This window comes from Phyllostomus hastatus, unplaced genomic scaffold (genome assembly GCF_019186645.2).
Source record: "Phyllostomus hastatus isolate PE091 unplaced genomic scaffold, TTU_PhHast_1.1 phas_contig_113, whole genome shotgun sequence".
NCBI classification, from domain to species: domain Eukaryota; kingdom Metazoa; phylum Chordata; class Mammalia; order Chiroptera; family Phyllostomidae; genus Phyllostomus; species Phyllostomus hastatus.
The window spans coordinates 1,711,537-1,728,172 of NW_025333530.1; the positions used below are offsets into that span (position 1 = coordinate 1,711,537).

General features: G+C 38.4%; 1 protein-coding gene across 8 annotated transcripts in view; it reads left to right on the forward strand.

Moving 5' to 3' along the window:
- Positions 1 to 3,569, forward strand: part of GRIA4 (glutamate ionotropic receptor AMPA type subunit 4) — a 384,719-nt gene extending 381,150 nt beyond the window's left edge. For 6 of the 8 annotated variants that reach the window (XM_045838595.1, XM_045838603.1, XM_045838639.1 and 3 more), the window contains one exon: positions 1,113 to 3,569. In XM_045838595.1, coding sequence (XP_045694551.1) covers positions 1,113 to 1,277 — 165 coding nt within the window. In that variant the 3' untranslated portion in view covers positions 1,278 to 3,569. The remainder of the gene's footprint in view (positions 1 to 1,112) is intronic. The other 2 variants (XM_045838645.1, XM_045838654.1) reach the window with 1 other exon arrangement.
- The last annotated feature ends 13,067 nt before the right edge of the window (positions 3,570 to 16,636 follow it).

Consider the following 16,636-nt stretch of genomic DNA (forward strand, 5'->3'; position numbering starts at 1 on the left):
TGGTTTTTATCATAAATATGTCATTACCTAGCAATTTGACTTCAGCTTTCTAAGTTATCAGGGTGACTGATAAACCTTTTCATTATAATAGTTTTAATCCAATTATTAATTTTAGTATTTAATATATAATTATTTAAATATGTAAACTTCATGGCAGAGTAAATACAGGATAGAATTTCCTGAAGAATTAAGCTGACTTAAATCACGATGGGGAATTAAGATACATTATGTGCTATGAGAAAGTTATGATCTAAGCCATAACAAATTTAGGGAATATCTTATTTACCTCATTTTCCTCTGAGTTAACATTAAAAGTCAGTTCTAGAAAGAATTTAAAGGCAATGAGGGAACAGTAGATTTACATAACACTACCTGTCTCTCCACTGTGTAATATTATTATCTGCTACCTAATATGACAGAGAACAAGAATTTAATGAGGATTTCAGAAACCTGACCATATAACCTCAATCTGGGAAGTTCCCCAGTGATGACCACTCGTGAGGTATTGAAACATGCCGCCTTTCAGTGCACCTCCTTAAGTACATACAGCTTCTTAATGAGCCTTCACTTGCGTATTAGGCATGGAATGAACTTTATGTCACTAACTGTGCTGTTCTGCGTCATGTCTATAATGGGTGTGAATGAAAAGTGTTTGTGGATAGATCTGAAAACAGGAAAATCTGTCATGAACATTCTATGTATATAGTTTGTGTAGACAATTCATCACAATTTTAAGAGTATAATCCTTGCAAAGGATTTTATAAAACCTTGTAATGACAATTTGTGGCAAGACAGACTCAAAGGAGCTTTTAAGCTGGACTACAAGTACTAGTTAAAAGATGTGTCCTACCCAAATTTACTAAACAAAACCTAGTATGACGATTCTCAAACGAGTTCTTACATAGGAGGACCACACACTCTAGACCAACTCATTCCTCCCTAAGTTGAGCTTTTATTCCCCCAGCATACAAGTTTTCACATGACCAAAAGAATATGGAAAAATGCAGATGTCTAATATTGATATTTTGGTGTTTGTTGTGTCATATTTTGTTGAAGAAACAGAAATATTGTAACACTCCACATTCTTTCTGTTTCCTTTCCATGCAACTCAGCTGACTTTTTCTGAAGCCATAAGAAACAAAGCCAGACTGTCCATCACTGGGAGTGTGGGTGAAAACGGCCGCGTGTTGACGCCCGACTGCCCAAAGGCTGTACACACTGGAACTGCAATTAGACAAAGTTCAGGATTGGCTGTCATTGCATCGGACCTACCATAAAAACCAAAAAAATAATTGAGTGCCTTAATTAAACTGTGTTGGTAACTGACGGGAATGCAGCCCTGAGGGACACGCCTCTCGCGGGTCTTGGCTAATCCAACCAACCCTTCGGCTGAGAGCGGGAAGTACGTCCCACTGCCCCGGACCGTAGCAGCAGCAGCAATGTGTGCATGAGCTCAGCTCGGAAACCCAAACTCGGATTTTATATCAGGAAAACTCACAACTTAGGTTTTCTCGGGGAGTGGGTGGGGGGATCTGGGATGGGTGTATTAACAGCAACAAATTTCACTCGCGAGGACTTAAAAACTAACTAGACTTGTGAGTTAGCACATCAACTGTGAAGTTCTTGCTCAGAAAGGCCTTGTTTCCTCATAACAAGGGGTGAAATAATTGTAGAAGTCAATGAACTTGCTAATCTGTGTCTCCAGAACACCCATATAATCAAGGGAAGACCATCCAGCTGAGAAAACAAATCACTAAACTGTGATAAGAAAATGATAAACAAACATGTAAATCCTGTGAAAAAAAATTTAAAGGACGTATTTACACTTACTTTGGAGAAAAATACTGAAACATGCTTGCTTTTTAACTGATGTAAATTCTGTAGAGGACAACACGATTCTTTTTTCTAACCATCTTAGGGAACAATACATTGCAATAATTGATATAAATGCCATCACTGTAATAAACTTTAGAGACTTTTTTTTAATAAAAGGTGTTGGTCATCTTGTTTGCTGTAACCTTCACTCTTTCACATGAATCAGTGTCCGCAGGTTGCATTTGTCTCACTACGAGGGAAAAAATAAAATGAAGACGACATTAACATAAAATCATCAGTCTGAATGTAGAATCAAGAGACTACGGGTCACTCATGGTATCGATATTATTTATACTCTTGTTCTGTGTACAAAATTGTGGTTTTTGTACCCACCAAAAAGAATAAAACAACAGACATTCTTATAATATCTACAGAGCTTAAAGTTTTTTTCTTATCATTATAAAAGTTATTTGAGAAATTATACAACTATAGGAGGGGTTGTAAAGTGTGGGCCATATTGGAAAATATAGCTAGCCCTTATTATTTTTGCATACTAGATTACCCTCTTTTACAGATTTTTGCCTCATTAGCAGGTTAATGTCAAAGGTGGAGTGTTTGAATTGGGGAATTAACCATTGTCATAACAGCAACTCATAATAGCAACATACTCTGTAATTATATTGAAATTTTACTTGACTGTATTTTGCTGCATAAAATAATGTGTCCCTTTGGGCTTCTGCCCCCATTTTTGTGATTCCATTTAAATCATTTGAAGGCATTAACAATAGTTTGTGGTAAACAACAAATGAGGAATATGTCCTTGTTTTCAAATGGAAATTGTGAAGAAAATTATACCATGTTTATTTACAAAAGGCACCTCATGTTATGAATGGATTAAATTAACATAGAACAAAAGAAGTTGCAAATCATTTGAAATAATAAATAGTACTATAAGACAAATAAACATCACAACACTTAGAGATCATACTTGACAGAAAGCACAAGTTAGGATTATTTTGGAAGTCTGGCCTTGAAGGATGAGTTGAGTTTTCATAGATGGAGAAGGCGGTAAGAGCCTTATGGATGAGCAGTGGCCCAAAGCTGTGCATGTCACTGGCTTGTTTGCTGAATAGGCTGGAGAGAGCACAGGGTGTGTTATCATGGAAGATAACAGCAGAAAAGGTAAAGGACTGATCACCTTGCCTCAGCACTCAAGATTCCCACCCCCCATTCAATCTCTGTGCTGTAGTAAAAGCAATCTGTAAAAAAGTTAAAATCTATTAACACACACAGACACACACACGTATTAGTCCCTCAAAATTCCAAGCTCTTACGCAGAGAAAATGAGTCTCTGTATGACCTAGTCCTTATCTATGTCTTGCAAGACTTTTCTCACCCCTACCAAACCTTTCTCCCCTGCAAATGAACCTCAAAAGCAGCACACGGGACACTGCATTTACTATTTCTTCAGTGTGTAACTCTTTCCTATCTCCACTTTTCCTGATTAACTTGTACTCATCCTTCAGTACTCAAATTGAATTTGACCTGCCCTGGGAATATTTCCATCCACGATCCCTTGCATACAAGACTGAGTTAGGTGCCCTTTTAATGTTTTCTCCCCATTACTGCACTTACCATACTGCATTGTAATTGCCTGTGTACTTGTCTGTATAACTACTAGACTGTAAGCTCCTTGAGGGCAGGGACTGTGTCTATTTTGTTCACAGTTGTATCCCCAGCACCCAGCACAGTGCCTGGCATATTGTAGGTGCTTAATAAAATATTTGTTGAATGAATAAATGAACTGAATTGAATTAATTTGATTAAGTGGAAGCAGAAAGACACCTTTCCTCATTAACTGTCCCTAGAGTGTGTATTAACTATACAATGAGTCAAAATGAAGGCTGAAGTTTGGCTGATTTCATAACCTCAGAGCTACCTCACTGAAAGGAGTAGCTAGAAAGAGAAAAAGAAAGAAAAAAGAAGAAAGAAAGAAAGAGAGAGAGAGAGAGGGAGAGATGACCTACTGAATTTTCTGATGCAATGAAAGAAAATTTATGTAATTGTATGTAACTGTGGAAAAATTTGTTTAGCTATAAAGATTTTCATAAGGTAATTAAATAACCCCAAACAGGGCTTTGGTTTGGTTTTTAGTCATACTCTAAAGATATCTTCCATTTACATCTGAATGAATTAGTGATGTAAAGTTAAGAAATTCTATTTCAAATAGTTTTATTCCTATATTACAGTATTTTATGCTAAAATTTGTACATTCCTTGTAGTACAATTTTTCCAAAAACAAATTTACATTTGATTTTAGTAAAAAGAGATGGCTATCTGAACTCTAGTCTGAGGAAATGCTACAAAGCTAGGAAATGTGATTTTAAAACATTTATGTTTAAGTTAAAAACATGTTAAAATATTTCTTTCCATGAAGTAAAGAACTCAATCACACACTTCCGGCAAGATGGAGGCATAGGTGGATGCACCGTACCTCCACGCACAACCAAGATTGGAACAACAACAATTTAGAGGCAGAATAACACCCAAAACTGATAGAAAATTTATTTGAATGGAAGTTGGACAGCCAAGAAGTTGAAATAGACCCATTTATCCAGACCGGTAGGAAGGGCAGAGACAAGCAGCTGGGCATGGGTCAGGCGCAGGTCTCAGCGCAGAGAGCAGGGAGAGTTGGGTGCACAAGGGAACCCGGAACACGTAAGGCATCTGGGGTGCGCGAGATCACAGAGGGTGGACCCTGAGTATGCAAGCAGTAGCTGGCAGATGGCAATTGTGGAGCAGGGCAGAGCACGCAACCCAGGATCCCAGGGAAGGGACTGAGGTCCTCTGGAGAACAGAGCTACCGCCATTGTTCCCTCTCGACCCCGCCCTCACATTCAACGTCACAATCTAGCGACTGGGGTGCCCAGCCCTGGTGAACACCTAAGGCTCTGTCCCTCGCCATAATAGGAGTGACCAGGCCAAAAAAAAAAAAAAAAGAGAGAGAGAGAGAGAGAGATGGCTCAAACAGAAAAACAAATCAGTGCCCCAGAAATCCTTTTGAGTGACTAAGAGATAGTTAACCTATCAGATGCACAGTTCAAAACACTGGTGATCAGGAAGCTCACAGAATTGGTTGATTTTGGTCAAAAATTAGATGAGCAAATGCAGGTTACCATAAAAGAATTGAAGGAAAATGCACAGGGAACCAATAGTGATGGGAAGGAAACTGGGACTCAAAACAATAGAGTGGACCAGAAGGAAGAAACAACCAAACAGGAAAGAATGGAGAAATAAGAATTCAAAAAAATGAGGAGAAGCTTAGGAACCTCCAGGACATCTTTAAACATTCCAACATCTGAATTATAGGAGTACCAGAAAGGGAAGAGGTAGAGCAACAGATTGAAAACGTTATTTGAACAAGTAATAAAGGAGAACTTCCCCATTCTGGCAAAGGAAATAGACTTCCAGGAAGTCCAGGAAGCTCAGAGAGTCCCAAAGAAGTTGGACCCAAGAAGACACAAATCAAGGCACATCATAATTACATTAGCCAAGGTAAAAACGAAGGGGAGAATCCTAGAAGTAGCAAGAGATAAGGGGACAGTAACCTACAAAGGAGTTCCCATCAGACTGTCAGCTGATTTCTCAAAAGAGACCTTACAGGCAAGAAGGGGCTGGAAAAAAGTATTCCAAGTCATGAAAGACAAGGACCTATATCCCAGATTACTCTATCCAGCAAAGCTTTCATTTAGAATGAAGGGGCAAATAAAGTGCTTCTCACATAAGGTTAAGTTAAAGGAGTTCATCACCACCAAGCCCTTATTTTATGAAATGTTAAAGGGACTTATCTAAGAAAAGAAGATTTAAAAAAAACATGTATAGTAAAATGACAGCAAACTCACAATTATTAATAACCACACCTAAAGCAAAACCAAAAGAAACTAAGCAAACAACTAGAACAGGAACAGAACCACAGAAATGGAGATCACATGGAGGGTTATCAACAGGGGAGTGGGAGGATGAGAAAGGGGGGAAAGGTACAGAGAATAAGCAGCATAGATTATAAGAAGGAAATAGATGGGGAGGGTAAGAATAGTATGAGAAATGTAGAAGCTGAAGAACTTATAAGTATGACACATGGACATGAACTAAAGGAGGGGAAGTGGTGGGGAGAGGGTGTACAGGGTGGAGGGGAGTGAAGGGGGGAAATGGGACAACTGTAATAGCATAATCAATAAAATATATTTAAAAAAAGAACTAAATTACTAAGCAAACAAGATCACCATCTGCTGCAGAATTTCCTGAATATATCAGGCAAAGCCAATTTTGAAGCTATACCAGCTAGTTAAAAGTATATAATGTTCACATTTGAAAGATATAGAGAGTCTCACTCGACTCAATAGCTACTCATTGAAAGTTCCAGCCTCACTGTCCCTGAACTTGCTATGGCATTGCTTCTCTGTTCCTTGGTCTCCATACCTATAGACTCTCAACCCATTCCATTTCCCTAAAGCATAGCACATAGTAGGTCTTCAGTGTATATTTGTCAGTGCATAAACACAACTGTATATATTAAGTCAGTATCAGTGAAAAAAATGTTCAAATAATATTCCCATAGAACAGAATACCCGTATTGTAACACCAATTAAGTGCCATTAGGAATAAGATCTAAATGAAAGTGATATCCAGGAGAGTTTCTGAAAAGACAAATTAAAATTGTGCAGATTTGTTTTCCTTATTAATATGATGCTGCATGAAAAGTGTGCTTTCTCATGCACATTCATAAAGAGGTTTTAATTTCAAATAGTCCAGTATGCTAGAGTACTTAGCGTTTGTAAAACAAAATGCAAATGTAATCGATGGTGTGTTTATATATTTTCTAAACAGTATTAGTAGTTGTTTCAAAAAAAAGAACTATTCTTTTTTAAGAAAATATTTTGATAATTTATGAAGAGAAAGAGATGAGATTTTGACATTGTATCTCAAAAAACAGCAGAGAACTAAGTTACTTTCATGAAATAAGAACAGCTTGCTTTGATTTTGTCTTTTTGGAGGGGGGAATGTTGGCAGAAGAATGAGGGAAAATAAAGTTAAGGGGAAAGATGAGATTAAAAAAGCAGAAATCTTGGCCATAGGATTCCCCTGAGTGGTCAAAAGAATTTGAGAACAGGGATGTTTGACATATGATTTTTTCATTGTTAAGTGTGTAAGGTTTGATTTATTCCTCTTCCTATGACCTGCATACCTCCAAGTTAAATTTTCCTGCATGCCACAGACTGGTATTTATGGCTGGAATAAAGTAGGGAGTCAAGGAAAAAATTCTAAATCCCATGTTTGGGTTGATACTAAGCCAGAAATAATCCTAACAATGTGACTCCTTTCCACAGAGATGCAGAAATCTAGATTGGGACTCATCCTTCTACATGGCAAAAAAAAATCACTTGATTTTTTCTAAATCTGAAGAAGATGGTAGATTAAAAGTAATACAGAATACATAATTGTTTTTCAGCCACCTGTGCTGACTGCAAAGTGCTACAAACAACATAAAAACCATAAAACATAGGTCATTATTTAATGATAAGTAAGATCATTAAATATCCTGTTAAATTATAGTGACTAATTCATGGTTTCAGTGAAGCAGTTATGTAGGAGTTTTATAATCCTGTGATCTCAAATACAGATAATTGGTTTAAGTAGATTATTATGGTTTTCTTCACAGATTTCCTACATTTGACCAACACTTCTAAAATTCCTAAACATTTAATAATGGCTGAAAACTGTAGAAAGTTATTTCTGAAGATGAATATGTCTGTAGTCACTGGCAATCAATGATTCAATGTATGATTGAATGAACTGATTGACTACATGAATAAGGGAATGAGTAAATGAACACCCTCTAAAGAAGTTTGTAATTCTGACTTGTTGACAGTAAATCCTCAATAAAAAATTGTGGAATGAATTTTTAAAATGAAATAAAAAATAAAGGTGATCATTGCCTATATAGAAACTTCTGCCAGTACCTTGAGCTAATTTCCCAAATAAATGTGAATGCTTTCAACATTTTTTAACAAAGAAGATATTTGGAACCATTTAGGTTCTATCTGCTTCCATCTACAGATGTACCTAATCTTCCCTCAGTCACCTAAAACTGTTGCTGTTTCAAACTTCCAGAACATGAGAAATTATCAACTCCATTGGCCTGAGACTTTCTCAGAGCCACACTTCCCAACAATATTCTCTTTTTAATTCTAAGCACAATCAAAGACTGTCACCATCATTAATCGAAGACCTCCATTAGAACTGTTCAGATCTTCAGAATCTTTGGGCCTCAGACCTGCACAAGAACTTTTGACATTTTGACTTGAGTGTTACTTGAAACTTTCAACCCATTAGGCCTATATCCATGTCATTGCTGGTCACAGCCTCACTTTGGAATTATCTCAATAATATTTCTCTCATCCCATATTCTTCTGCCAATATTTTCTGCCCTTCTCATCTCTCTCCCTTTTATCTTCCCACTGCTTCTCTCTCTCCCTGACCTTGCCACCATTCTCCCTATTGCCCTCAATATAAAATAAGGAAATTTCCAACATCCTCAAGCACTCCCTAGTGCATTGTCCAATCTCCTGATAACATCACTCTCTCCTGATTATGTCACTTTATACTACAAATCTCAGGGACAAAAGTAATGGCAATTCTTACAATTATACCTTTGACAAACCCCCCCCCCCCTTTTTGAAGTGCATGTCATCTAAATGGTGTCAAAATGGACTGTCTACTTGTCCATTTGGTCTCCTGACTTCTATCTCATTGCCTCACATGTGTCAAGGACTATGGTACTTGGCTTATTTTTTTTTACACCCTAAGTTTTGTTATCATCTTGAGTGACTTCAAGATCACTACAGTTCCTTGATTCCCCTTGGTCTTTGTCCCTATCTTATTAAGTCACCCATACTAATAGACATGTAGTAGGCCATATGATTATTTACCTTCTCATCTTACTCTAGATGATGACTCAGTTCTCTCCTCCTTTTCTTACCCTAGTCACTGAAAGAGTGGCTTTTAATTGCATATTTGATCCTTCTATTTGGTTCCATCACTTCACCAAATTGTCTTTCCCAAGGCCACAATAAACATCTTGTATCCATATTAACTAAGCATTCTCAAAATGCAACTAAACCAACTGTTATTTTCATTCTTTAGTCTTTCTGCTAGTCCTCTGTTTCTTCCTTCTTGGTCCTTTTTTTGTTCCTCCTTTCCTCCAACAAACTTACATGTTGATGTTACTCAGGATTGTACCTTGTGCCCTTTCTCTTCTCATAGGACATGTTTTACCTGGTTAATCTCACTATTATCAAGATGTCTACAATCACCTATATATTATTAACCCAGAAATCTCTAACTTCTAATCTAGATCTATGCATTGAATTTCCTATTGGTCATCTTTTGTTGACTTCTCAGTTACCACATGTCAAACTCATTTTTCACTTCACATGCCTACTTCTTCTTTAGTTCATGTCTCAGTGAGTGGCACAGTCATTTATCTAATCTTCCAAGTTAGAAAAGTGAAAATCATTCTATGAACCCCTTTTCTTTATTACTCTGACCTCCAGTTAATCAACAGTTTACATTTCTGGTATCTCCCAAATATGTCCTTAATCTGTCTCTTACTTTTCATCCATATTATGGCTGACTTAATTCAACAACATAATTGCTCACTGTTGTTACAATTGTCTCCTAATAGGTATTCTTGCTCCTTGTTTCACCTATTCCCTTTTGGTCCATTTCTTTAATTTTTTCTTTCTTAAGTTATTATTTACTTGTATGTATGTATGTATGTATGTATTTACTTATCATCCTCACCCAGAGACGTTTTTGTTTGCTTTTTTAGAGAAGAGAGGAAGGGAGAGAAACACTGATGTGAGAGAAGTATGATTGGTCACCTTCGTTTGCAACTAAACTGGAGATTCCCACTGGGACTGGGGATTGTACATGTCTGTACTGGGGGTCACACATGCCCGTGTGTAGACTGGGGATGAACCCACAACCTAAGCATGTGCCCTGACAGGAAACTGAACCCGCAAGCTTTCAGTTATCTGGCAACACTCCAACCATGGAGCCACATGAGCCAAGGAACATTTTATTTATTTATTTTTAGAGAAAAGAGTAGGAAAGGAGGAAGAGAGGAGAGAAGCATCAATAGGTTACCTCTTACACACATCCTAACCTGGGACCAGCTGCAACCCAGGCACATGTCCTGACAGGGAATAAAATGGGGCAACCTTCCACTTTGTGGGAGGGTGCTTACTCAACTGAGCCATGCCAGTCAGAACCCCTTTCGGTCCATAATCTACATGGCTGTCAGAGTGATTATCCTAAAGTACAAATACGATCCTGTCATCTTTCTAACTAATATAATTCAATGTCCATTACATAAGGCCTATGTACATCTCTAGTATCTTCTCTTACCTACTTTCCACTCCATTAACATCAAATTAACATTCACAGCTCCAGGTGTCAGAATGCTTCCTATTTTTTTCTTTCTAAATTTTGCCAATTTTTACCTCTACCTGGAATGCCCCTCTTTCAGACAGGATTACTAACCATAACCAACAGAACCTTTTCTAGTTCAGCTAAGCAAAAAGTAAATTTATTAATGGATACTAGACAGTTTTACAGGAACTCTGGGAAAGACAGAGAATCAGGCCTAAAGGCAGAGCCACAAAGAACAATGACCAAATTATGTCACTGATCCACACCCATGCCATGTCCAGTATCCAGTGAACAAATGTATCAGAGCAAGGACACTGAACAAGGGACACTGCTGCCAGTGCTTCTGTTTCTACTGCCTCTGAAGCAGGGTGCCTGCCTAGCAGCAGGCTCTATTACATTCTCGGTAAATGGGTTCCAGGTGTGGCCTTTTTCCGAGTCAATCATTAGGCAGGAGTATCTAACTAGTGGTGCCAAGTCACAGGCCTGTGACCTACATGCAAGGGAGAGAGGGAAATAAAACACTGACTTAAAATAAAGGGAGATATTTGAAAGAAGCTTGAGCAGGCAAAGGTGTGGTATATATCTTATATTCCTTTATACCTAATTCCTATTTATATACCAAGAAGCAATCTAGAAATCATCTTCTTAGGTAGACATTCCTGATTCTCAGTTTGGAAATCCCTCTTTTTAATTTTCCTATGTCCTGTGCTAGTCTTTATAACAGATACTACTGTTACAGGATTATTTCTATAAATTTCTCTACTTTATCTCTCTACACATTAGTTTTGGAGGAACAAGGAATAATGAAAAGAGCTTTAGAATCAGAAAAAGCTAAATATAAATTCTTGTTCTGGCACTTACTGCCTTGCCTCTGGAAAAAGCCTATTGTTGCGTATGTAAAATGGGAACAAAAGTACCTAGCATTTGACACTGCCGTGAAGTTGAGAATGAGTGCCTATAAATTGTTCATCACAAAAGCTGGTAATAGGAGTTCAATAAACAAAGCTGTGTTTACTTCATCTCTGTAGCTATGGGTTTCTGCTCATGCCTAGGAAATAAAAGCTGCAAAAAAAGAGTCACTTTCACCCTATTAATGAAAAAAGCCAAATAATCTACAAAATTATAACTTTCCTTGTACTAGAAGAGAAATGTTCATGATATCATTTTGGTTACACTGAAGTAGTAATTTTACTAAAGCAATCTTTCACAGTTTGCCTGACATCAAAAGTGCTGACATTTTATCAGCACATTTAAAACTGGAAGATAGATTGTTTTTATCAGTTTGTTTAAATGCCTACTCACTATTTCCAACAAAGGAGAGATAATCTCTCCAACTTCTGGATAGATGATGTCAACCAGAAATGTTACTTGCACACATAGGTGATTTTTTTAAAAGTTTAAACTGTTTTTACAACCATTCAAAAATTTTTAACTAAAATTATATTTAAAGGCTTCAAGAAGTCTTTCTTTTTTGTTGACAAATGTCATGTTAAAAGTTCTTACTAAAATGTGAATGGACTTGAATCCTACCAAACTTTTTCATACCAAGTATTTTAAAATAACGATGCACTGTTTTGAAGAATGCACATGCTTTACTGGAGCAGCCACTCTGACTCTGTCTTGGATGCCCTTGAAGAGCATATGTGCCCCAAAGGGATGGAAGAATCTAATGGATGTTTACAAGGACAGAGATTCTTCGCTGCTGCTGCTGCTGCTGCGAGCTCTGCTTTGTAAAGCCTGTCTTCCCACTCCACTTCCCACCCATAGGCACCACAGCAAGACCTTGGGTGAGGTGCAGTGACCTTGGAAATCCCCTGCAGCAGTTTTGGGAGCCTTATGTCTGCTATGGGCAATATGACACTCTTCAGTTGGTTACTAAACTAGATGTTCTAAGGACCAGCCTCCTTGGCTTCATTTATACCAATTAGCAGAGCAGCAGGTGCCAGGTGAATCAGCAATGACTATGGGACTTGTGCTCAGAGATGTCCCTAAGGAAGCAACTCCTGGTTTGAGGCCCTTTGTCCCCATGCCTAGAGCTGATGTCCACTTGTAATCCATTCATGAACACCTATCATGAGTCATTGCCCTACAAGTACAATTATAATGCCAGATGCTAAGAGCAGTCCGCATGACATCCTCTTAAATCCCTCTAACAAATAAAACAGAAACAATGGGAATGGTGGTAATTGCAGACAAAACTGTTATGGTCCTTCAATATCTATTTTTCTTTTGGAATAATTGAACCCAAATCCTTGATTTTTATCTGGGCACATAGCCCACTTCCATGTTCCTTCTGTGCCATGATTCTGTCACTTCACTGTCACTTGAAAAAGTGGATGTCTCCTAAGGACATAGTTTCCCCTGTAGCCCTCTCAAATGAGGCACTTGCTCTCCAGTTGAGTCCAAAGGTGGGATACATGCCTCTCCCTCCTTATTGTTGCCACTAGATCATTATTCCTTTTAATTAGTGTATTTTTATTGATTATACTATTAGTTTTCCCAATATTTTCCCCTTTACCCACCTTTACCCTGCCCCCCAAACCTCCAGCACTACCCCCCCCTTAGTTCATGTCCATGGGTTGTACATATAAATTCTTTGAGTCCTCTGTTTCCTATACCATTTTTATCTCTCCTTGTCTATTTTATGCCTACTAGTTATGCTTCTTCTTCCCAGTACATTTCCCCCATTCCTCCCTTCCCCCTCCCCACTGAAATCCCTCCATGTGATGTCCATTTCTCTGATTCTGTTCCTGTTCAAGTTGTTTGCTTAGTTTTTGTTTTCATTGTTTTTCTTTTCTTTTAGGTTCATTTGTTGGTAGTTGTGAGTTTGTTGTCATTTTACTGTTCATAGTTTTAATCTTTTTCTTAGATAAGTCCCTTTAACACTTCATATAATAATGGCTTGGTGATGATAAACTCCTTTAACTTGACCTTATCTGAGAGGCACTTTATCTGCCCTTCAATTCTAAATGAATGCTTAGCTGGATAATCTTGGTTGTAGGTCTTTGTCTTTCATGACTACAAATACTCCTTTCCAGCCCCTTCTTGTCTGCAAGGTTTCTTTTGAGAAATTAGCTGATAGCTTTATGGGAACTCCTTTGTAGGTAACCACCTCCTTTTCTCTTGCTTCTTTTAGGATTCTATCTTTAATCTTGACTAATTTAATGATGATGTACCTTGGTGTGTTCCTCTTTGGGACCAACTTCTTTGGGACTCTCTGGGCTTCCTAGAAGTCTATTTCCCTTACCAGATTGGGGAAGTTTTCCTTCATTATTTGTTCAAATAAGTTTTCAATTTCTTGCTGCTGCTGTTCTCCTTTTGGCAACCCTATAATTCAGATATTGGAATGTTTCAGTTTGTCCCAGAGGTTTGTAACTCTCTTTTCACTTTTTTTGATTTCTTGTTTCTTCATTTTGTTCTGGTTGGATGTTTATTTTTCTCTTTTGTTCACAATCATTGCTTTGAGTCCTGGTTTCCTTCTTGTCACTGTTGGTTCCCTGAATATTTTTGCTGTATTTTATTTTGGGTATCTTTCATTTTTTTTTAAGTTTGACCAAGCTCAATCAGATCTGTGAGCATTTTGATTACCAGGGCTTTAAATTCTCCATCAGATAAGTTGGCTATCTCCTCATTGCTTAGTCCTCTTTCTGAAGTTTTGCTCTGTTCTTTCATTTGGGCCATGTTTCTTTGTCTTGGTGCACCTGATAAGTTATAAGGGGGCAGGGCCTTAGGTATTCACCTGGGCAAGGCAACCCTCCTTGCTGCACTGTGGCGCTGCCTGTGGGGGAGGGGCCACAGAGGGAAAAGTGCAGCCTGCCTGCTTGTCTTCTCTAGTCCCACTTTCCAAAGGACTCTCGAGAGACTGGAGTTTCTTCCACCATGCCCCCCCCCCCCCCCGTAGTCCACAGTCTGCTCTGACACTCAGTTTTGCCTTCAGCCAGCTCTGCCTGCCTGGTCCGCTGCCTCGCCGTGGTTTTTCTGAGTCAGCCTGGCCTGGCTCATGCGGTCCGCTACCTGTTTTGGTTGTTTTGCTTGTTTTTTTAACTTCTTCTTTGCTGGAGTTCCATGCAATTTGATTTGCTGGTGCTACTGGTTGTTTATTGATTTCAGATTGGTTGTTATCCTCCCTTTGGTTGTGCAAGGAAGCTAAGGGTTTCTACCTACACCTCCATCTTGGCCCAAACTCATTATTCCTTTACTTGCTAAAAATTCAGCTCCATTGGAGCACATGCCTTGATTATACCATCATTACCTCCATTTACTACAACCAACAACCATCTTCCTGGCCACGTCTCATGTACTCAAGAGGTATTTTAGCCCCCGACTTTCTCTTTACCTACATTCTTGTCACGATTCTTAGTAATTCCAGTAATGCACCTAGAGAAGTCACCTAATTTGTGGCATCTCTGGTCCTTGCCCTCATCTCCATGGTCCTCTTTCTAGCACATGGTACTGCTGTAACAGTCATGCAGTCCATGTTTTGCACTCTTCAAAGGCTATAAGGAACACCACACCCTGCAGACTGCCATGGTACTACAGAACAGACAGATGCTGTTTCTTCATGATGAGCTGCCAAACTAAACAGCTGTGGAAATAGCTAACCTTGGACTTCTTGTAGAATTATAAATTACCTTATTGATTGAACCATTTAAGGTTGGTTTTCTACTTAATTGCAAAGGCATTCTAAATGATGCAAAACATAGGTGAAACAGATGTATCACTCAGTATGAAGTAACACCCAAATTTGCATTAATACAAAACATCTTCCCTGGGAATGAAGGATTGGAAGTAGTGCATGAGTTCAAGTGAAACAATGTTGAATTTGGGATAGTGTGTTGACAATGGAAATGAAAGGGTACAGAATAAAATCTTTAGAGGTAAAATACACAAGACAACATGATTGGATTTCTGTATGAAAATCAGGGATGAGTAAAAGATGAATGTCAGGCTTCTAGCTTGAAGACCTGGGAGAAGGATGTTATTATTTAATGAGTTCAAGGTTGGATGCATTGAGTTTGAGGTGTCTGTGAAACACTTGAAAAGAACAGAATAGAAATCTGGGTTAGAGGTTTGACTTGGAGAGTCAGTATATAAACAGTAATTGAGGCCATTGGAATGGTTGAGCATCTAGGTGAAAAGTATGAGCTATAGTTGCCAAACCTCAGTGGGCATGGGAATCACTTGAAGAATATACTTAAAATATAGATTGTTGAATCCCATCCCATTTTCTGATTCAGGAAGTGTGATGGTTAGTTTTTTGTTAACTTAGTGAACAGAATCTGTCCCATGACTCTCTCCTACCTTCTGGTAGTTACCAGGAAGGAAACTACCTTGGCTTACAGTTGCATCACTCCAATCTCTGTATTTAACTTCACACAGGGTCCTCCCCTGTGTGTATTCCCATATCCATGTCTCCCCCTCTCATTCAGATTAACAGTCATTGGATTTAGACTCCACCCAGATCCAGTATGACCTTAACTTGATTACATCCATAAATACTATTTCCAAACATTACATTCACAAGTACCTAATGTTCAAATTTCAACATATCTTTTTGGAAGATAGTTTAACCCACAACACATGGTTTTGGAGAGTGGAAGAGGGTAGACTAAAGAACCAGAGTAAGATTGGCAATGTTGAGAACCCAGAGGGCTTGTGAATCCAGAGTATCACCAATCTGCCTGGATATGTGAATTTGGAAGGGGAGCTGGACTTCAAGTGCTAAGGATAATAAACACCTACAGTAAGCTGGGAGGCTTGGGGATTGTAGTCACTGAGTTGGTATTTGAATTAGTTATTATAGAGGAGAGATGGCTAGACCAGAATACTGAGACAGAACAAGTGAATGAGATGAAGTGGAGAAGGTGGAACTGATTATGAAGACACAGAACTAAGTGGCCAAACCTTTCAGGGATTCTTCATCTGGACACTAAAATTACCTGGGGAACTTCCTAGGGTGACCAATGGTAGACAGATTAAGTCAATGAATGAGTGTGGCTGAGAACAGTAACAAAAAGAATAGTGATTGTGGGTGTCCACCTCAAAAATGCAGGGTTTTTTCTTTTTTCCATAAAGGAATGAAGGAGCGATGATATGGAAATAGCATAGAAAGCAAAGAGAAACTAAACCCAACAACTGAATCTGAGTATCATAGGAGGGCACCAGAGTATACAGTGAATATGTATGAATTAAAATCCTTGTCACTCTTTTTATGTGTAGAATTACCAAAAGAAACATTAGATCTAGGTCAGGACATAGATCATCTTTAATGCCAGAGAATCCTCCAAATAGTAGTTACCTCAGGGAATGCAAGGCCATGCCAGGTTCA